At 37.4% G+C, this 23,474-nt stretch overlaps 1 protein-coding gene across 5 annotated transcripts in view; it reads left to right on the forward strand.

The window, feature by feature from the left end:
* CNKSR2 (connector enhancer of kinase suppressor of Ras 2) overlaps window positions 1-23,474 on the forward strand; it is a 282,747-nt gene that overhangs the window by 233,748 nt on the left and 25,525 nt on the right. For all 5 annotated transcript variants that reach the window (XM_045089401.1, XM_045089398.1, XM_045089399.1 and 2 more), the window contains 2 exons: window positions 2,093-2,193; window positions 4,496-5,042. In XM_045089401.1, coding sequence (XP_044945336.1) covers window positions 2,093-2,193; window positions 4,496-5,042 — 648 coding nt within the window. The remainder of the gene's footprint in view (window positions 1-2,092; window positions 2,194-4,495; window positions 5,043-23,474) is intronic.

Here is a 23,474-nt window from a genome sequence, read left to right on the forward strand (position 1 = left end):
AGGAGAGTTAAGGAAGTAACCAACACAGCATCCCTGAGAGGGGAAATAGCATGGATATTCCACAAATAACGTGCAAGCATTCTCCATCAAATCAGCGTGCACAGGCAAATCCCAGCCAGGACTAGGAAGTGTGTCAGGCCAGTCATTAAGCCACATTTCTTCGTTTTTAAAAGTTTGGTTAAGGAATAAACCTTTCATACTTCAACTTAATTTATAGGACTAAAATTGTGTTAAGAGTACTAAAAAGAAAAATACTAGTCTTCCTTTTCACATTTTTTAAAGTCATAAAACAGTTCTTTATAGGTGTACAGATTTGTTCTTCTTAGGCAAAAATTAGAAGTGAACAACGTACTGAGGAAAATGAATCGTTGAAAAAACGTGATTTACATGAATAAGGAATCTTGGATTTTCAGGCTCAACTCTTGTATTTTATCACTTTGAAGCTTAGCATGGTCTTGATTTTAGTGAATTTTCTTTGTACCTGGTGTTATATGGCCAAATTTCATTGCGGATTAAAGAACTGGTAAGTTATATTGCACACGCAGATTCCAATAAGTATTCAGTCCAAGGATTCATGCTGCCCTGGTCATGTGAGTATATACTTCAGTGCCTTCTGGAGTGGTAAACATTCACTGGCAGAAGCTAATAGCTAATAATTCACCCCTCTCTTGCTAGCACTCTTAATGTAGCACAATGCAACCAGAATTTCTGAAATAATTTGGATTTCCACAGAGTGTATATTCCTCAGGCACTCTGACATAGGTCAGAAACATCTGACACTTTCCTACTTTGTGCATAATTAGGTCTCATGATATCTTCTATATAGAAAACAACTGGATGCCTGTGTCTACTCGACACTTCTATACAGTTCTTTGACATCTGCAGAGTATCATTCTCAGTACTGAAGTTAAACTTCATACAAAATACAGCTCTTTGAGGGTTGGGAATCTTTCACAAACATGCAAAGGAGAAACTAACTGCCAGGCACTTTTTATTTAAGTACCCAGTGCAGCTTGGAAGTGACTCTTGCATTGATTTAAATAAAAGTTTAGTGAATTGCTATCGGTAGCTTTGGAAGTATAAAAGATGTGGGCTTCTCTTTCATTATTTGTTGTTGTACTTAGAGAAAACAGGGTTACACTAAATTATGCCAAGATCACAATTTGGCTAATTGTCTGCTAATTATTTTTCTATATTTTCCCACCTTCAAATAATTTTTCTCCTCTTTTATCATCTGAGATTCATATGGGTAATGCTTACAGGTTTTTTCCTTGTAACTCTTGTAAAGAATTAACCCAGAGTTAAGAGTGGTTAAGGTATTAGTGGAACAGGTTTTGATTATTGGCCTTTGTGCTGTATTTCACTTAGCTGATTCATCTCTCGGAGTTTTTTTCCCTTCCCTCTTGTCTGAGGTCTGCCAAAACTAGCGGCTTACATTTTCTACCCTTTTAAGTAGTTCTGGAAGTTTGGAACTTGCGGCCCACATCAGCAAATTTGCCCTTTTGCATTTGGCAAGAATCAGAATTTGCCATGTGTTTTCAAGTAGAGGTGGGAGTGTGGTGTTATAGAGATTCATGTCAGCATGACTCTGGAAACAGCGATTGTTAGATAACCAGTGAATTGAAGCCAGAAAAGAGAACTGAGAACATTATTTTTGGAGCTCTTTATATCTGTAGATCTTTACAGATCTACAGATACATTGCTTTCCTTTTTAGGGTAAAATGATACACCTTTCAGAGGCATTATGTGTTATTCATTAATTAAAGGTTCAGGATAATTTGGCCTGAAATCTAAAGCACCCTAAACCCGATCTGGCTTATGCAATGTCTTTTTCTTAACTCCTTAAAATTGTAGCTGTGTATAATTGCTTGCTTTAAAGGTGGGAATTAGGTGATTGTACTCTTCCTTCCTCCTTCTTCCTCAAAACCCAGCTGAAAATAAATGTCGGTGGACCTGGAGGAGGAGGTGCTGGGGAGCAGAGTGTAGGAGTGGAACTTAAATTTCCTTGTGTTAGCTGGTAGTGTATATTCCTGAAAATATGGCTGGAAACATTTAATAGAATGTTATTGTATCTATGTGTGTGAATTTACAGATTACTGGAGTGAGAGTGACAAGGAAGAGGCAGATACTCCATCAACACCCAAACAGGACAGCCCTCCACCCCCCTACGATACATACCCGCGGCCTCCCTCTGTAAGTTGCCAGCAGACATGTATGTAATTTGGCATTAGATTCTTTGATGATATCCCTTCGTTTGTTAAAAACAGTTATGTGGTGAATTGCATGTCAGACCTCCGGATTCTTAAGAGGAAGGAAAACAGGGAGTCTAAAAGCAATAAGGGAAAAAGTATTTAAGTATGCAAAGACAGTTTAATCAGGAGAAATAGTCACCACAGATTCCAGGCATCATAAATATCTGCCCAGGTTTATTAAAATAAAATCCTACTTGTGTCAGAGTAGCCTTCATGGAAATATCAGCAACAAAAATATTTCCTTAGACAAAGGTATGTAAATGGACCTTATGTGTTTCCACACTAATGAAGTTCATTCCTGTGTCCTTCAGAAAAAACTCATAAAAATTAATATTACATCTGTATTGAACACACGTTTTAACATACAGCTTTTTAGATAGTCATGGGGTCTAGCTTAATGTATGTGTTTATATGGTACTCCAAACTCCTTAAACCTTATTCTGCGTATAGACTGTACTTTAATCTTTTAATGGGGTAAACAACTGTCCTGGTTTTCTTGGGACTATCCCACTTTATGCACATTTCCCAGCAGAAGTATTAAGAGCATCTCAGTAGTGTCCCAGTTTCGACAATATATTGCATGGTTACGGCATCATAAGAGTCAGTTCTGCCTATCTTGGGACTGAGTCTTCCACACAGGAAATGGAAGCTGAATTTAGGTGACAACAGCAGTCAACCTAATTACACCTCCATATTACTCTAGAGGATTTTAAATAAGAAAGGCACTACACAAGATGGTGACATAATTTGAGGCCACTTCTCAACCTTGGCTGTGTGTAAGAATCACCTCTGGAACATTTTAGAAATGCAGATGCAGACATTAAATCAGTATATCTGGGACTACAAAGAGCTCACTGGACTAGACTATGGACCTTCCGTGAACAGGGACCCTGTTGGATTGATCTACACATCCCTGTGGTGTAACACAGCACTGGCACTTATTTACTAAGTGCGTAATAAATATTTCTGAAAGAAACAAATGGACACTTTTTTGACCAATAACTAAAAGGGAAGCCACATTTTTAATAACAACTTTGGATGACAGAGTCTATTACCTAAGAATTTTTCCTGTATGTATACACATTTATTTAATGCAGCAGTTCACTGAGTGCAATAGAATGCAAGGGTGAGCGATAGAAATGAAATGCACAAACTCAGTGACAAGATATAGTTTGTATCATATTTTCCCTCTTCCCCTAAAACACCAGGGCCTGAATAATGCCTTTAAAATATTTCTAAAAGAGGAAGAAAGGGAAGCTGCAGCTTCATGACCAGCTCTTTAATCACAGCAGCATGGCGATTTCAAGAAAGAAACTATTTATGTTATTAACATGTGGGAAGATAAACTGCCCCCAGAAGATGCCACTTAACTTCTCCTTTAGCCCAAGGGGCAGTATGAACTTTCGCCTCAGCCAGGCTTGTCCTGACCACAGCTGCAGCCCCGTGTGCCGTGACCACATTTGATAAAGCTGGCTCCTTCTGCCAGAAAGGAGCCAGGCTGATCTGTTAGCTGCCAGACTAGAGTGAGCCTTGTCCCCAGTGGGGGCTCCTGCAAGTCCTTTACAGCATTCACTCGATGTTATATGGTATGTTCCCAAACCTGAAATTCTGGGAATAAAATATCCCATTTTTCTTTTATGTTTATGTACCCTGAGGTGCCCTTGCTCAAGGCAAATGCTAACCCCATCAGGGTATAATCTCATCCTGCCTATATTTTTAACTCTTTACAAAGTGCCACAAATTGAGCAGACCCTAAGAAAGAGTTTCCTTGGCGCCCATAGGAGGAAACATTCAGCTTTGAGGAAGAGGAGGGGTTCTGTCTGATTATAGGCATCTTGTTTTCACATCCAAAAGTCTCTCTCCAAACTCCATAAAATCCGGAAATATGAATTTGGCAACAATTGTTCACAGTTTCAAATGCATAGAGATTTTTAAAACTTCCCATTTTTGTTGTTGTTGTTGCTGATTTCTTACGTAAACATTCAGATTTTCTTATGCTTCACTGTAAAATTTTGCATGTTAATATGTGAGATTTTTCATGAGAGTCTGGTGGAGCTGCATTTGAACACTCCACATCTCAGTCCCTTAAAAGATCAGCCGGGGCCCAACTTTGAGAAGTCTGTGAACTTGACTTGTCATTAACTTGACTGGTAAATGTTAGCCGGTGGAAATCTAGCTTGTGCCTTGCTGACAGAGGTGGTCCGTTATTTCTATGGAGACTGACCAGAGGCTCCTTTCCACAGATGAGCTGTGCCAGTCCTTACGTGGAAGCAAAACACAGCCGGCTCTCTTCCACAGAGACCTCTCAGTCACAGTCCTCCCATGAGGAGTTTCGCCAGGAAGTGACCGGGAGCAGTGCGGTGTCCCCCATTCGCAAGACAGCCAGTCAGCGCCGCTCCTGGCAGGATTTAATCGAGACGCCCCTGACAAGCTCAGGATTACACTATCTTCAGACTCTACCCCTGGAGGATTCTGTCTTCTCTGACTCTGCGGCCATCTCCCCGGAGCACAGGCGGCAGTCCACTCTTCCAACTCAGAAGTGCCACCTACAGGATCACTATGGGCCGTACCCCCTGGCGGAGAGCGAGAGAATGCAAGTGTTAAATGGAAATGGGGGCAAGCCTCGAAGTTTTACTCTGCCTCGAGATAGCGGGTTCAACCACTGCTGTCTGAACGCGCCGGTTAGTGCCTGTGACCCGCAGGATGACGTACAGCCCACAGAAGTGGAGGAAGAGGAGGAGGAGGAGGAGGAGGAAGGGGAGGCAGCAGGGGAAAACATAGGAGACAAAAGTAAGTATGTTGGAGATGCTTAGCCTGTGTACACAGATTCCTAACCTTTTCAAACTGCTTATTTTAAGAAAATAGAATCTTGTTTCCCTTTTTTCTTAAAATAATGGTCTTGCTGCACAGGAAGTTAGGTATCCCTTGGTGTTTTACTTTCAGACCTTGAGTAATGTGGGGGACAGAAGATGGATAACGAAACCTATATCCCAGGACACCCAAAGCTAGAGCAATGGTTTTCCCCAGTTACCCATTTGCCTTTTAAGGCCGATGATAATCATTTCTTTTCCTTTTCATTCCTCCTCTTACCCACTTTCTTCTCCCTCGCATGCATCATCCCTTTGGTCCACAGTCATTGTCCCCTGAGTCTGGGTTAAGAAACTAAATGCTTCATACAGGGTGTTAGCAGAACCTTGGTTGAATATGTAAGTGAACACACAGACACACGTGCGTGCGCACACACACACTCAACTTCCTTTTCCACCATTAAAAGATTTAAAGGAAAAATTCAGAAGGGTTTTCCAAGAAGAAATTTCAAACAGCACTTCTGTCAAGTCCAAATAGTTGAAAAAACCAGTTTCCCAAAAGCATTTATTTACTTTCTTGGTATGTATATTGATTACAAAACTCAATTTATGTGAATCAACTCTTAAGAGAGACAAAGCCAATTAAGTAAATCCTCTGACTTGTTGGCATTAAGACTATATTTACTAATTATCAAGTTCTTTACCCAACATCCCTTACCAAGCATCTGTTTCTAATTAATGTGCTACAACGGGCCAGAACCCAGCTTATTTTTAAGGGAAAGGCTAAAACTCAGTTATTTTACTTAGAAAGAAAATCTAGGTTTGGTTATAAGTCCTGAATGTAAAATTACCCCCCCCCCCAAAACAATAGTGTTAAAGGGGTAGTATAAAACTGTTTGCATGTCTTTGTTCAAAAATGAAGTTTGGGCCAGTTAGTGCAGATGTCCCAAGCCAATGTTGGTGAAACCACAGTTGCTGGTCTGATCCCACTAGGGCATTAGATTTCTCTTTTTAAAGGATACAAGCAGAATATATACATCAGCCCATTTTGTGAGAAAACGAGTTTGACTGTGGGATATAGTACTGTAAGTTCTTCATCGTGACTGGAAAACAGCTCAGAGCTCACAGAGGACCAGCACGTCAGGAGCCTCATCCCCATGTTAAGTTTGGCTTATTTAAATGAGGCTCACTTTGGAGATGATTAACAAGAAAATACAATAGACCTCCTTTTATGGGATGGATCTTCATTGCATTATTTAACGGGAATTAAATTATATCTTCTACCCTCAAAATATGAGTCTCTTGTAATAAAATTCATATGTTAATGCAGTTTCCACGTGAAATATATTTTAGCCATATTCTCCACAAGGAGCTTTACAGAAGGTATACTATTGGTGCAGGAAATGGTAATTACCATCTGTTACCTGTCATGGCTTCCCAGCATTCACATTTATCAGAGATTATGGAAGAGTCTGGTGGAAGAAATACCTAGGAGCCACGTTAGGCCTCTGTAGGACTTCTGGCAAGGATGATAATACATTTTTACCAGTACGATGTTTACCGAAATTAGTACCTTGTTTTCTAAAATTTAAAGCTGAGTTAGAAACTGCGTTTCGACAGTCATCCAGATGCTGCACGGTGGCTCTAACTATGTGAGGTTTGTTCAGTATTGTACAAACAGAGAAGGGAAAATACTTTATCTCTATTTTAAAATAAATTGTGTTGACATTTGCACAGCCCTCTGGACTAGAGAATTCTGTTCAGAAAACATCTCATGGCCGCAGGTAGAAGTCATTGATGCTATCTTTTTCGCTTAAGCCACTTACTCCCCAGTTCCTCCTGGCCACGAGTGAGGGAGTACTGGAGAGGAGAAGCCATATCCTCGGGCCTGAAAGACAAACCTGGGCCCACAGAGCATACATAGTTAGATGGCTTTCAAGTTTGCTCTTCCAGTGTCTCTTTTTGGCTGTTTGTTGATTGGATACATTTCTACCATATAGGTGCACTCCTAAGTTGGTGGATTTTTTCCTTCAGTTTCCCAAATGAGTCAAGTGGGGAGTTATCCAGTATTATCCATCTCTTTCAGGGGCTCTTTTTCTGTGGAATAATTGGGATAAAGCCAAACAACCATAGGAAGTGTGTCCATAAATCTAGTACTGCACATTTTGCTTTTTAATTCAATGTCGTGTGGCAGCTAATGCTATTTCAGTCGGATCTGCTTCACTAGAGGTGGTTATGCACTGTCGTTCAGGACCCCATTTCTTTCTGGACATTTCCCCCCAGATCTTGCTGCTTGATGTGTCAGTGTTCTTCAGACCATTCTCAGCAGAGCAGTGCATTTCATGGTCGCCTAGTAGATGTTTTTTACTTAACGGAATGTATGTTTGCCCTCCTAACGATCAACTTTCTGCATTACTGTTTTTGACATTTAGGGGTGTTCGACTCGATGAACACACAATTTGAGAAACATCAGTTTTACAATCAGTACTTTCAAAAGAATTTTTAAGGCCTAGTTAAGGGGTGTCGTGTTCGTGACTGCCCCGGGTCGGCCATTAGGAGCAAGTATTCCAGGCTTCTTATCCAAATTGAGCTACTGGGTGTTCTATTAGAAGAGCCCAAATTATAGGCACAAAAGAAGCTGTGGCCACGCCATCAGACTTGAGAGCACTCGCTCTGCCGCCGACAGCTTTGCCGGCATCTGTGCTTGTTATAGTCGAGGCCCCACAGTGGTGTGTTACTGTAAACCGGCCTGCTCGAGGCCAGCATTTGGTTTGACCTACTGAAGTGAATTTGCAGTAATCCAGTACAGACCTGCAGGGGAAATAAGTTTTGTGTCTCTAGGTCCAAATATTTTTTCTCAGTTTACCAAGAAATTAAAAGTAGAAAGCGTCAGGCAAGTGGGCAGGAGTAAAAGAATAAAATGTGAAAATATAGCCTGTCTTCTGCTTTACAGATGAAGAACTATGTCATTAACCAAACTCCTGTCTTATCATTTATGTTTACTTTAACTTTACATAGTATGATGTATATTATATAGTGCTCACAAGTTTACAAAGCAGTCTAAAAAGCAAGATGTACCTAAATCGGTGACTTAGATTTTTTTTTTCAATTTCCCTTCTTATGAGGTATAAATTCAGCCTCCCTTAGGACAGTCTTCAATCTGTGTTCTCATGGTTGGACTATGTTTTCTCTGATTTTGAAATTCAATCATTTAACTGAATCATACTATGATTTTGCACAGGCTGAACTCATTTTGGTGTAAAATGGATGATATTAAAAGTACACAGATGAGACCTGTCTTGTTTTCCTTTGACTGAAATTCAGCTTGCATATTAATTATCCTGACCTACTTCACTGGCACTTGGGAGAAGACAAGTAATTTCCTATTATCCCAATTAGCAGTTTCAAAGCTTACTGAGATGTGGGCCTTCTAATACCTCAGTTAAATTAAATAATAAATTATGTCTGCCTATGCAACCTCCATGGAATATAAATCATAAAAGTTGGACAAAATATAAAAATATACTTCATTCAGAAATCATCTGCCACAACACTGAAATACTGTTTTGGTTAATGCAGTTTGAAGTCTACTTGGAATGGCTCTTTTCTTAAACTATCTAGTACACTGGACAGTTTAGATGAGGCTTTTCAAAAGCTTTATCCTTTTAATCCTGCTGATTTCCCTCTTTACTAACCGTACATTCTTGGTGCTTCCATATACTTGATGAAGTTATAATGTGCTCTTTTTCATTGTCTTAGAGATAAACTACCAGTATTCTCACTTAATCTACACATTTATTAGCTTGCTCTTAGAAATCTAAAGCAAGGGTGCCTGGGTGGCTCAGTTGGTAAGTGACTGCCTTCGGCTCAGGTCATGATCCTGGAGTCCTGGGATCGAGTCCCACATCAGGGACTCCTGCTTCTCCCGCTGATCTCTCTCCTCTCATGCCCGTGCTCTCTCTCTCTCTCTCTCTCTTTCTCTCTCAAATTAATAAATAAAATCATTAAAAAAAAGAAAGAAATATAAAGCAAAACCCCAGGTGTTTTTGGTTTTATTTTTGTTTTTTCCAGAGGTGAAAGGCGGATAAAATCTGTTCAGCTTGTAGCTACAATGCACGTTAGGTTACCTGGCCAAGATATTGACTAATGCTTCCAAAGTGGGGTTTTCTAAGAAATGTATTTTTAAGTAATTTTTTTAATCTAAACCTCCTTTGTACAGCATTGGTAAGTTAAGAGCATGTAAAATATGCAGCTCAATGGCCTAATATCTTGAATTATTGAGGCAGAGAGGATGGATAATGACTACCAATACATGGCAGAAGAAGATAGATTAATCCTCTTCAATCATTTTAAGGGTCCTAGAGTAATTTCCTGAAGAGTCTCTAAAAGCTATGAATTTTTATTTTTAAGAACATCCAGGTACAAAGTATGTGGGCAAGGGGAAGATATTCCTAGAATATGAAACTGCATAAAAGGAAAAGAGAAGCAAGTTGAAAATAAAAGTGTTACAGCACATTTTACTGTTTTATTGATTGTTGACATCAATTATACATAAAGAATTTAGAAGGGCATAATCACCACTAATATCTTCAGTTACAGTTCAGGAAAAGCTATATGAGGAATATGAATAAAAAAACATGTGTTAAAACCAGAGGGAAAAATAGCAGAGAACCCTAAATACGGCACTTCTGTGAAGTTTAAGGGCATTATGCTTGGCTTGTTATGTAACAAGTATATATAAAGAACACAGAAAAATCTAGAAAGTATTAAACAAATATTCTCTTAGTACCATATTTTCTTGAAGATTAGATATAGAGTCTAACTAAAATGCTGATACTGGTTATAGTTTGGATTTGTAATGACACCTCACTCAGCTGTTGACTTAAATGATGAGGAAAATTTATTATAATCGAGAAGTTCAGAGGTGGGTTGATCTGGAGTGAATTTTGTGGCTCTACCGTGTCAGGCCTCTCAGTTAATTTTCTGTAATGCCAATAGCTCTAGGCATCACTTCTTTATAAGACAGCGTCCCGAGAGCCAAAGACCAGCATGTAGGGCACCCTAACTTTAGTCTTCTTTGTAAGATCAAGGAAAATTTTTCCTAGATCCTTCCAGCAGACTTAGCTCCCTATTGCATTGGCCAGAGTTGCATCATATACCCCAAGAGCAAGGGAAATGAAATAACTATGAGTAGTTGAGACTAAGCTTGATTTGTTTTTAAGGTCATAAAGAAAAAAATGTACCAAACTGCTTGTCATTACTATCCATATGAGCCTCTCCACTGTTACATATGTTACATCTGCAAACAAATTTGTTTAAGCAGGGTGGTACTCTTTTAATGTGTGTGTGTCTGTGTGTGTATGTGTGTGTGTGTGTATGCAAACATATACCCCAGATCACATCACATCATTTAAGTCTTGGCACTAACGAAAGGTTTCATATCTAAAAGGGGATACATATTCTGTAAACCTGAAAATACAGCAAGTTAGATGGAATTATTGTTGACTTTTGAAATGAATAAGCATATTTTCCTATAAACACTAAGTGATCGGAACTTAGAATACAGTCTCTGAATATATTTCTCAGTTAAAATCCTTGCTTTGTCACTCTACCACTTGTAAGTGGTATGATGGATCAAGTTATTTCACACCTTCTTCATGTGTACATCATGTAGTAGCAGTACCCGAGGTTTTATATGGATCAAATGAGGCAATGGTAGAAAGCACTTAGTTTCCGTATCTGACACACTGTAAGTCTTGAAATAAATTTTTTATAATTGTGTAATTTATATAGATTTTATGCATATTTGGATTTAGGTAATAAGGGCAATTATATTACTTAAATAGTGAATTAATCCTGGCAAACCTCGGTAAATAACATTTACCTGACTGCGTGCCCTGACTTTGTTCAGTTCCAGTTATTGAGTTGAGCCATATGAATTGCTGTATTGGGGGATCAAAATGATGAAATATCAGCGATTTTGTACATTTCACCACAATACATTAGCCATATCCTAGGAGCTAAAATAGAACTGTCCCTCACTTTACATTCCTATTACTCACTATCCTTTCCTTTTTGACTTTGGACATTTGGGAACCCAAAAGAGAACTTGTATTCCAAATAACAACAACTGTATATCTATTTACTGAAATATGAGTTTATAGATGCCATGCGGGTCTCAGTACACATATTTTCCCCTCAGAGGGTTCTACTCTGACAACCCAGTCTGACCCAGAGGACCCCCTCACCACGATAACCACCACCATTCATTCTCTGAAATATTGCGCCCTCTTTTATAATCTTCACAGCTTTATCACTCTGAGTATAATATCAAATATTATTCACTGATTTATTTTCCATCTCCACCCACCAGAATATAAGTTTCTGAAGAGCAGAGATTTTATTCCTGTTTTGTACACCTGGTGCCTAAAATGATATATGGCCCCTGGTAGTCCAGACACTATTGGATGAATGAATGAATGAATAAAATGAATGAATAAATAATAGCTAACCCCTTATGTCACCACTTTTTTCCCATTTTATTACATAATAGTAATATGATTCACTGAAATTAATGTTTTATCCATTGTGTCACATAAAACAGGAATAAAACCATTGCAGAATCCTTCATGTTGGGTATTTTGTAGAGAAGGCCAGTACTGTATGGCCGGCATAGCCTCTTCACGCTGGACACCACAAAGCTGGGGTGCGAATAACTAGAATTACTGCTCTTTGTGTTATGGCTCACTGAGAGTAACCTTCTCTACTACTGAAACCCTACCCTCCCAATTTAATCCCATTTCAAAGATGAGGGCCACAAGAATAGGACATGTGAGAGAACCAGTTCATGATTGGAAACCAGACCTTCCAGCACCCCTGGGCAGTTGTTTTCCTCCCAAAATCTACTGTCTGCCAAGACAGACTGGCTCCCTGGGTGGATGAAGCCACCTAGTTTCATCCTGTTTCCTTTGTAAAATAGTGGCTACTGCAACTTGTACTTGAGTGAATAGCCAATAGGCCGGCATTCGCCAGAAAAACAATCTCATGAATGTTACTAAGCCAGGGAGCCAGATTTAAATGGCAAAATAATGGATTTTCGATGCTACAGTGTCACACCAGCAGAGGATGTGGGCAGATAAGAACTGAAGTTCACATAAAGAATGACGGTCCCTTGCCAGTGTAGGTAAGACAAGCTAGGATTTACAGTTTCGCTTGCTACTAGTTCCACGCATCAGGAAAGCAAACTGCTTTTTGTCAGGTCAGTAATGTCATATTGTCAGGTTCTCAAGTAGGATAATTTCTAGCTTATTTTATGAGAATATGTCCTAAGTTCAATGCCCTTTACCTTGGCCACCCTTGCCAGAGAAACCTGAAGACCCAAAAGCTTCCCTTTCTTCGGTTTGCATGATATCATCTCCCTCCTATGCTTACCAACTACTGCAAGATCGTAGATAAAGACATAACGGGATTGCACCAAAAAACGTAGCTTGGAAGTTTCTCAGTTTCCCCATGTTTTTCATTTATTCTTTTAATTGAAAAGTAATAACTTGTTTATTGCTAAGTAAATAAAACAATAGTAAAAATAAAAAAACAACCCACTCTCCTCACACTTTGTTCAAAGTTAAGGTTTTAAAAATTCATTCTTATATGAATTTGTTTTCTTTCTGTATCTTTTTCCTGTCACTCAGGTAATTTTTCCTCAGAAACTCTTTTGATAATGACCATAGTTTATAATAGAAGCAACAGTCTTGTGACAAAACTTCCATGCCGCCTCAGAACCTGGCCCCATCCCAGCATGTCCCCCTAGAAAATGCAGCAGTTACTTGTTGACCTTTTCAAAACGATGGGAGGAGAAATGTGAGAAGAAATGACAATAGCTGCATGTGCACACTTACACGCTCTGATACACATCCCCATCCTCATGTATCAGAAGCTCATGGCCAACCTGCCTAATGTCTTGGTGCCATAAGACCTTGTCCCGGCCTTCTTAAGGGAGGTCTTCCAGTAATGTCATCTGACCCCAAAACACTGCTGAAAACAGCTAAGCCAGAGACAGCTAGGTAAAAAGCATAGCAAGTCTAGCCTCTGAAAACCAGAATTTAGAACTCAAGAGATGGGCTTCAGAACCACTGTACCTGGTGGTCAGAGTTTACCTATAGCTTCTGGTTTTAAGTTAGATAATACTTACAAAATATTGAAATACTTATGAAATATTAAAATACTATATAACCCTTCTACTAAATCATCTTCCTATTTTTCCCAGTGTTCTCACCACCTCCCTTCTTCTGGCCTTTCTTATGTTGGGCCATAGGCACATGTTAGTGCTAATAGTTGGTCTTCCATAGCTCTATCTGTTATACTCTAAAACTTTTCCTTTAATGGAAAAATATTCTTATTATGCCATTCAATAAGGGGGAAAGTGCCTATTACTATATATTTTAAATACAGAAGTTGGTCATAAAAAGTATTTTAATATTTAAACCTCATGCTTGATAACTTCTAGAAGGTTCTTACCTCAGGAATGTAATATGACAATTTCATATGCACATGTTTCTATTATGAGCACAAAGTATGCCAATGAAATCAGCTTTGAGTTATTTCACTGAAGTTGTACAATACTTGAAAATAAGAATGACAGTTACTGGGATACATGGGTGGCTCAGTCGGTTAAGTGTCTGCCTTCGGCCCAGGTCATAATCCCAGGAGCCTGCTTCTCCCTCTGCCTGCTACTCCCCCTGTTTGAGCTTGCTCACTCTTTCTCTCTCTCTGACAAATAAATAAATAAAATCTTTAAAAAAAAAAAAAAGAATGACAGTAAACTCATGGATTCAGTTCAGAGCTACAGATTCTTTAACTTTCTTAGTCATTGATCCCCTAGCATTTCATTATCTAGATTTAGCTTACTAAAATGTAAACTAAGCCTCCATCTTGTTCTTTTGGTTTGCTGTAGCAATATGTAGTCTCTTTAGTTCTAAGCATGTGTTCATTTATTCCTATTCACTTATTTGACATTTATTGTTTGTTTACTACATACCAGGTAGTTTATTAAGAGTATATCTTCCATAGCTCTTCATATGTCTACTTACAACAAAAATTAGTGCATTGTCTTCGAGAAATAAGAAAGGTCTTTCTGATAACATGAAACAGAATAAACAATTAAAAGTTTGTAGCATCTTTATTGTCTTGTACCGGTCACTTTCCCAAGTAACCAAATAATAACTTATAAAAATTATTCTTTGAGAGATGGCATATATTCTGTGTTCATGTTAAGGTACTTATCACTTACACAGAATTAATAAAACTGCTTGGAATCAGATCAGATCACTTCTAAAGCGATTTCATCTTTGGCTCATTCCTTAGACATTATGGTTGGGACACTTGCATTCCAGTTGCCCAACTATACTGACAAACACAAATCAGATGTCCAACAATCCTCACTGATTTGTACTATGCACCTAGGAAGCATCTTCTCAGTCATCAAAGGAATACTGATCTATGGTCAGTATAATATGATAGTGGCCCTAATATGATAGTGGCCCTAATACTCTACTGGCATAGTAATATACTGACCATAGATTAATATTCCTTTCATGACTGAGAAGATGCTTCTTAATTTTACAGCACAACTAACACGAAGTTGAATTATCAGAAAAGCCTACCAGTGTTAGCAGAGTGCCATATTGTATTTCGATTCCCTATTTTAGGGAAACTTGAACCTTAGCATTTTAAACCGTTTTTCACTTTCTTCCACATTTATAACCCCCTATCTTCCACGGTTTTGAATGTGATATTTTTATTGTGCTATTTCTTTTTTGGTAAGTCATTCATAGAATATTTTCACTTCATGCCTAAGATCTATTCATTTAAGACCTCCAAATTTTCTCATCCACGACTTTATTGGCTTCCTTAGCTACAATTTTTTTCCTTTAATTATTGTTGTGGTTTTTGTTGTCCTAATTTAGAGTCTATTCTGGAAGTTAGAAAATGGAAATTCTAAAGCAGTCATTCACTTTAGGATTCTTGGTGAGAGAAAATAGCCCACAACTTGATATCACTGAACTTAAATTTTATACCTTTTACCTTGAGCATCTCTGCTGTTTTCTTCTTGTTCTTTAACAATGCCAATACACAGGGGGGTTTTTTCATGCCTTTTCTAAAAAGAATAGGGAGGAGGGCCGCCTGGAATCACTGTGGCTTTAACACAACCCTTCTGCCAACTCTGACAGTAAGCCCCACCCCTCACTTTGTACTCTATTGTCGACTTACACCGTATGTATTTGCTGGGCAGCCATCTCTTGATTTAGCATCCTGGGTTCTAAGACTCTTTTAGTAACATAATTGGAAGGAGTTTTGCCCCGGCACTGGAGGTGGGAAAGATGTTTACCATTCCAAAGATAATTCTGTACAAATGCTGAAGATCTTTGCTGAATAATTAAGTGAAAAGTTTGGCTTTACTTTGAATGCTTCTTTAAATTTGTAACAACTTTGTGGACATTTTCTGAGTATGTGCTACTGCGAATAGTGTCTCTGTGGTTAATACTATAGAACTCATTTTAAATGCTTTATGTTAAGGTAAAGAATTCATTTAATAGATAAATTGGTTTGTTTTGTTTTGTTTTGTTTTGTTTTACTAGAGAAGGCATATGACGTGTGCCATGCTATATGTAAATATGCAGAAAAACTAGCCATCTCAACATAGAACTTAGACTTCGAAATATTCATCTTCCCACTTAATACAGAAATACTCTTTATACACTTGAAAAGTTGTTATTGAGACTCTGCTTGGATATTTCAGGCACTCAGAGCTTACTGCTCCCAGGCAGGGCAACTCATGTTGGACAGCCGTAATGAAAAATTCTCCCTTGTATTGATACTGAAAGCTGACTTTCTCCAAATTTTCCACTCACGGATCTTGACATCACAACTTAGAGAACTACAGATCAAGTATGTAAATGGCTGACATGTGGAAAAGGGCTAAGACAGTCTTTGAAGTTTCAGAAGGCATAGTAGGTACAAGGTACAGAGGAGCTTTTTGATTGATATGAGGAGGAAATGTTCCAATGGTTGCACTTGCCCGTGAATGGAATAAGTGGTCTTGTCAAGTTGGTGGGCTCCCCATTACTTAGTGTTTAAGAGTGGGCTAAGGAACCAGCTACCAGTCAGGGCTTCCCAAGCTAATTATGACACTTGAACCTGATGGTTTCTTCGATCTCTAAAGTTTCATGGATCTCTTCAGCATAATGGCATTGCTTTTGCTCTCACCATAGTGCCCTGTACATTGTACATGTCCAAAACTATACAGTGGAATTTTATTATCTAAGATATTTTGTGTTGTTTCATCTCAGAACTGAATTATATAACCACCTTAACTTTATGACGAATCCTAGATAATTCAGTGTCCTGATGACCTTCTTCTGTATGCCTTGTTTCTTTTTAGTGTCCCCACGCCAAGTGCACTGGAACTATAACAGTACTTTATTCATAAGGATATCATGTGAAATTTCATCATATGCAGAACACGCTCACTGCCCTTGGCTTTCCTCTTGTCTCTTAAACTAGAGATACTGTCCAGAAAGGAAAAGCAAGTTTAAAATGCTCCATTTGTGTTGAATCCACATTGGTCCTTCCATTGAAATTTAAAAATGAAACTCCTCCCAATCATACTATATTCTAAAATGTTTCCATGTATCTCTATCAGATCTATCATTTTGTTCTCTGTAGAATCCAGGCTGGGTTTGGTTTGTTGGATAGGAGAACTCTCTTTAAGCAATAAATTTTGAGGGATTCTGAGAATGGCCCTGAGGTAATTTCCAAAAAGTTTGTTCAGTTCCTAAAAATTTTCTGCTGGTTCAAAGAGACCACAAAGTGGGTCTTAGTAGTCTCTTACCTTGAGAAGCACTTCTTTCTTTAAATTTCCTAGTACGGAGACTTTTTCCCATGTATGTTTGAAGCCAGATGTTTCTACTTTCTTGTGTCATTTATTTTTTCTTATTTTTTTTAAACTCTGTCTCCAGTTTTTTCAGAAGCCTCAGCTGAACATTTGTCTTCCTTACACTTTTCTTATAAGGAATCAGTATTTTCTGTTTTTTCATTTCTAGTAGCCTCCTCTTCCCTCTTTTATAGAGATCCTCCATCTGTAGGTTTTTCTAAGGAATCTCCTTGTAACTACCTTGACTTCAGATGCAACTCCTTTCCCTCTCTTATTGGAACAGTTTACATTTGTATTGCTGGAATTCCATTTTTTTAAACTACAGACCATTGAAAACTCATATTTGTCTAAAGTTTTAAAATAATATTTGTTATCATCTAGGAAATAGTATGTGTTTTCTCTCCTCACTAGAAAAACAGAAGCAAGGGACGCCTGGGTGGTCAGTTGCTTAAGTGTCTGTCTTCCACTAAGGTCGTGATATCAGGGTCCTGGGATCAAGCCCTGCTCAGTGGGGAGTGTGTTTCTCCCTCTCCCTCTGCCCCAGCTCATCCTCTCTCTCTCTCTCTCTCTCACTCTCACTCTCTCTCTTCTTCTCCCTCCCCCTCTCTCAAATAAATAAATAAAATATTTTTTAAAAAAGAAAAAGAAAAACCCCAAAATTCTAGGTCTTCTTCTAGTCCCCTGCATGTCTCAAGTACCGCTTAGTTCTTCCCTGTGGTTCAGTGTTAGATCCCAAATACATTTTACTCATGTCTTTATATTTTTGATTCATGAAATAATCAGGGTTTTATGCATGTAGCAATTACTTATGTGTATTCATCTCATTTTAATGCATTCCTCTTATAGTTAGTATATTGTTGACAAGCAAAAATATTAGAGCTTACATAATATCATTTGTTTTTTCCTCTTCAGAAAGTTTCATACTGACCCACCAGCTTTTATTCTGCAAATAAGGGGGAAAGTAGATATAAAAATCAGGTGACCTCATTACAACCTTTGCAGAATTTTTAATCCTTTGTTGTTACATTCCTCAGCTTATACCTGAATGTCTCAACATAGAGTATTAGAACCATACAGACCTTGGCTGTCTACAAAAGTTAGTAAGAGTAAAGAAATCAGAATAACAGAGATTTCTTCTAACTTACTGTTTTAGACCAGAGTCCTATCCCTGATCAACCATATTTCTTGGTCAACTGAATTCAGTCTTTCCTAAGAATTGTCATTTCTACATTGTAACCTAACTCACATCCCCTATAGCTTCAAATTATAGAAACAAGTTACATTCACACCTCTTCATGTTAAGCTCTTTTTATAAAACAGTAAAGTGTTGGTAGCAAAAAACTACACTATCAGTCTATGCTGTAAAAAGATTATTGGGTGACATTTGAATATTTCTGTTTATTAGATTACTTGCTGTAGTGGTCCAGTGCTAGATATGTGCTGCCTGTGTATAAAGGACAAGGTTATTTCTTGAAGGCGATCTCTTTGTTATGGTTTTTAGAGAATACATGGTAAGAGTTTATAGCGAGTGATTTAATGAAAAGTAATGTTGTTCCATTGTCCATGTTCCTTGAAATTTTTACACAAAGCCAGAGCTGTATCTCCCAACTGAATAATTAACATAGCTGATAGTAAAAACAAAAGAACTAGATTTAGCCCTTCAAAAATTACATGCCTATAGTTCATTGATCATGTGTATACTAAACAAGGTTTACAGCCTGTTCTTCATTGTTATGGAGCCAAGACTAAATACAACTATTTTAGGGATTTATAGCTTACAAAAGTACTGTGTATACCATTGGAAGAAGAAAGACATAGGTGTCCAAGAATTGGTTTCTTATAAATTGTAATATGGAGAATGAAAAAGAGAATGGAATAACTTTTCCTCTGTAATTCTAGCCAAAATTTAGCAATTCCACCTATTAAATTGAGCAGTGCATTTATTAGTAACTTTCAGGTTTTTAGTTTAATAAACACACCCCAACAGTGATCATGAAGGAGCCAAATTACACGAGTGCCCCACTGTTTAAACATCAGTAATATTTCCGCTGGTGATATCAAATCATAGTGTTCAATTTATGAAATGTGTAAAGAAGTTCTATGCATTACTGATATTCAGAAATATCTTCTTAGTATATTGAGATGATTAACAACAAAGCAGGAGTTTTAAGCCAGTTAAACTACTTTCACAAAATGCAGAGCTGTTCTATTTCACTGTGTGTCTTAAGTTTAAAAGAGAAAGAAAAAGAAGGAAAAAAGACATAATGCAGTTTGTTTTACTTGACAGTCATCGAAAACCTACTAAACAGGGCTTGGTTAACATCCCAATGGTGAATCATAAAAGCAGTCATAAACCAGATGTTTTTAACACAGCATATATCTGACCAATGACTAAAAATTCCAGAACACTTTATTATATTTGCAATTTTTAGCAGAGTTAAAATGATGAGTATTGTGCCTATAAAGTTATAATTCTTATGGCTAAAGAATGGGAGCAATCTGGAGTCTTTTTCTGATATAAAAAGAAATAGGATGCCCTTGAGTTTCCAATCATGACTTGTTCCATTGGTTTCCAAATTAAGTAGAATTATGACATACTAATGATGTATTTACCTAACCAAGCTTTTATTCTATCCATTGCTCAATTTTTAAAATCAGAGGTTGTCTGTATCTGACATGCTTGTATATTACCTCCAATAGTTCATAATTCAAGTAGTTACTGACCAATTAAATGAAAGCTTGAGTGATATAAGCCATTAGGTTTGAGAAAGGTACAATACTAATTCCTATGTTATAGTCATCTCTAATGAGTGACTGAACCTTTAGAAAAACCACTTAATTGAATCAATGATACAAGAAATAAGATATTTTTAGTGATTGGGGAATGTTTATTTAGAATGAAGGTGATCTCAATCCAGCTTTCAAAGATTATTAGAATAAAAGTATGTTATATTCTAAAAGTTAAAAAGGAATGAACAAATGGGTAAATCACTGAGATCTTTGGGTAGATTTTGGCTGCTCTTTTTCTGTTAAATTCTCAATATTTTATGGAAATGCCAAAACGAATGGGTATGTAATATGGTATTTTAAAATGGTGAAATAGTTACTAATGGCTATGTCTTAGTAGTATCTATTTTTTCTGATCCCTCTGGTTCAAAAACCTAGCCATTCAAAATCTTAAAGACTAAATTTTAGATGTAGTAGTAAACCCATATCAAGCACTTTGGCTACAACCCCCTCCAATACCTCCTCAGTATAGCAAGGTGATAAGATTTTTTTTTCTTTTGCAGTAGTTCCTTCTAATCAGCCTCTATCAACAGAGGACTTTTAGAAAGTATAGTTATAGCTATATTTACAATTAAAAACTCACCTTCAGTCTTAGTAAGATTCTGACTCACCTCATTTATTCCTAATAGGATGACATATGAATAACCTGACAATCTAGGTCATTCAAAGAAAATACCCTTTAGCAGTGGCTAGACTATCACTTCATATAAGGTCTAGATCATTCTTTCTTGACATAACAGTGCCATAAATAGTGGTCTTTGACCTCAGTGACCTATCTTCCTAAGGTTCTCTCCTCTGCCACATAGTTCACATCAAAGATTTGATGTATATCTTCTTACTAAAATTGAAAATCTAGTGAGGTAAAACACCTTGCCCAATTGTTCAGTAGAGCTCTTTATTCAGTGTTCAGCTTACATCTCATATTCTAAGACATTAAATTAAAATGCATTTTAGTAATTTAATTGAATTCAAATAGTATTTATGGAACAGCCACAGTGTTCTGAGTACACTCTCTGCTAAGTGATGGAAAAACAAAGATATTTTTTTAAAATCACATAATCAATATTTATCATCTAGTGGGAGAGAAAAAACATCCAAATGTAACAGTATAGCATGTTAAGTATTTTAAAAGGTAAACAAGCTAAGTTCCACAAAAGCACTTCAAAAGTCTTAATTATTTCTACCCTGTAAAATAAGGCAATGTTTCACATAGGCTGTGAAATTTGAGCTGGATAAGTAAAATTACACCAAGAGGAAAAGGGGAGAGGGGGGTGCATGCTATGTGGTAAAAAATAAATAAGTAAATAGGATCAGCAAGGGCAGAAATGGAAAAAAAATGATTTAGAGAGACAAAAACTTATGCTAAAACTAGAATATAAAGGCCCTGGTATTCCATACCAGAAATTTGGATTGCATCCAAAAACAAAAAAAAAAAAACAAAAAAAAAAACAAAACAAAACAAAAAAAACATGATGGAGAGCCTATGGAGATCTCATTAGGAAGATGATATAATCAGATGTAAGTTTCAGCAAGGTCACTCCCGTGGCAGTGTAGAAGATGTATTGGTGTGGGAGAATATAAGCGATAGGGTTAGAAAAATTATTTCAAGTTAGAAAAGTATTTCAGCAGTTCAGATGAGAGAAGCAAATGTGGAGGCAAAAAGTTACCTGCTAATGGAAAATCAACAGGTAGAGAGTAAGGCTTGAAGACTCTAATGGAAGTTTAGAACACCTCCTAATTGGGAAATGGAAACTGAGCTAACCAAGCACTGCTAAGAGATCCACCAAGTAGCCCTGAATGACCAAAAATCAGAAAACAATTTAGAACGGTGCCAGTCAGCATGGGTATACAGTTTTCTCCAGAATTGCTTAGTGGCCATGTAGGAGTAAGAAAGCAGATGGCTGATTACTGGAAAGTGTATGTGTAGTGCATTTTCAAGAGGGTGAGGGAATTGAAGGGTCTTGTCAGAGTGGTCCAGATTGGATAAGGAAGTGAATTCAGAAGGGGACTGTGTTCTTGAAATCAAAGATTAGACATAGAGGAAGAGAGAGGAGAGGAAACTGGAATCAGGGAAAAGCTGTAACACTTTAGAGGCGACATGGTTCACCATGATGACAAGCTGAAATGTGTGATGTTTTTTGATTTGACAGCAAGAACCAGCACAGAGGACACTTATTTCAAAACAGTCTTCAATATCTCACTTTTATGTCTGCATCTTGAAGGAAAAAACACTTAGCTTACTTTAAATACTAATGTGGCAAAGAATTCTAATTGCAAGAGGGAAATACCCATTGATAAGAGAAATAAATCCCACTTATATAAATATGATTTATGATATATTTCACTTGTTCAGTGAAATATATTTGATGGACATAACTTGTATTACAAGGAAGTGAAAGCTGAAGAGGTTTTAACTTGCTACCTCAGCTCTAAAGTTAGTCTCAATTAATCTGGTCATTCAGGTTTGCAGCATTATTAACAGATCAGTCTTTGAATAAAATAATTTTAAAGATAATATCAAGGACATTCTGAATAGAATGATCGAATACCACATATTTGTCCTTTACTTTCACTGGTGTCTCAGGAAAACTCATTTTTCCTTCCTGTGAACTATGCCTGTCTATTGAATGAAAGACATTTTAGTGATTTATCATTTCTGTAAAGGTATGCTACATAGTCTGGACTTGAAATAAAATCTGCGAAGCCAGGCATGCCCATAAATCTGGATCTTTTATTCTTTCCCCATGAAGAGAGAGAAGATATTTTTCCACATGGAAACAACACTAAAATAGAATTGCCTTCCATGAGGGAAAGCCAATACATCAGTAGTATAGTGCATTTCATTAAATCTCGTATGTTTATTGAAGAGAAATCTATCCAAATAATAGCTAACTTTTTTTCAATGAGTGCTAACTACTAGCTAATGTCCTTGCATAATATAACTCACTGAATCCTTACAACAATCCTAAATACTGTGTTGTCCTCATCTTCTAGATGAGGCTTAAAGAATGTGATCCAGGACTCTCAGCTAGCAAGGAGCAGAGCTGAGATTCAGGCTAAGATATCCTGACAGCAGAGCGAATGCTCTCAACCACTTACTGCCCCCTCAGATGCATCACTTTAATTCAGGTTAAAATTGAGCAAAATGTTTACTTTTTCAATATATGTATGTATGTACACAAACACACACACACACACACACACACACACACACCAGACCCATACAAAATAAACTAAAATATTTAGGTTTTATTACAGCAAGTCAGGATCACTGTTAATATGCTGCATCAAGTATAGCAAAAACCTGCGCACCACTTTACCTTTTATTACTAACTATTGCAATCTTGTACTTCTAATTTTAACTTATCAGAATCCAAGAATCAAGTACCTTGACATCTGTCGACAGTGAAACAGTTCCACCCCCTGAGCCAAAACTCTTGTTTCATATTTTAAAGTTTGACAGGGTTCCTTTCACAGCTCATGTGTGCCAATGTTGGGATATTAGGGAAAAAATAACCACTTGCAAAGAATTAAGTCTTGAGACCAGTTTGAAAAGAATCTCACGTGGCAGCCCAAGTTCATTGCAGATTTTCCCTCCAAGTTCTCCTTTACCCATATTCACCAAAACAATCTAAATATATCTTTCTTTTTATGAAATCAGCCAAAGAATTTTCTTATATATTTAATCTTTACTCTTTC

Source organism: Mustela putorius, unplaced genomic scaffold, assembly GCF_011764305.1.
Source record: "Mustela putorius furo isolate JIRA1106 unplaced genomic scaffold, ASM1176430v1.1 tig00003836_pilon_pilon_pilon, whole genome shotgun sequence".
In the NCBI taxonomy this organism is placed as follows: domain Eukaryota; kingdom Metazoa; phylum Chordata; class Mammalia; order Carnivora; family Mustelidae; genus Mustela; species Mustela putorius.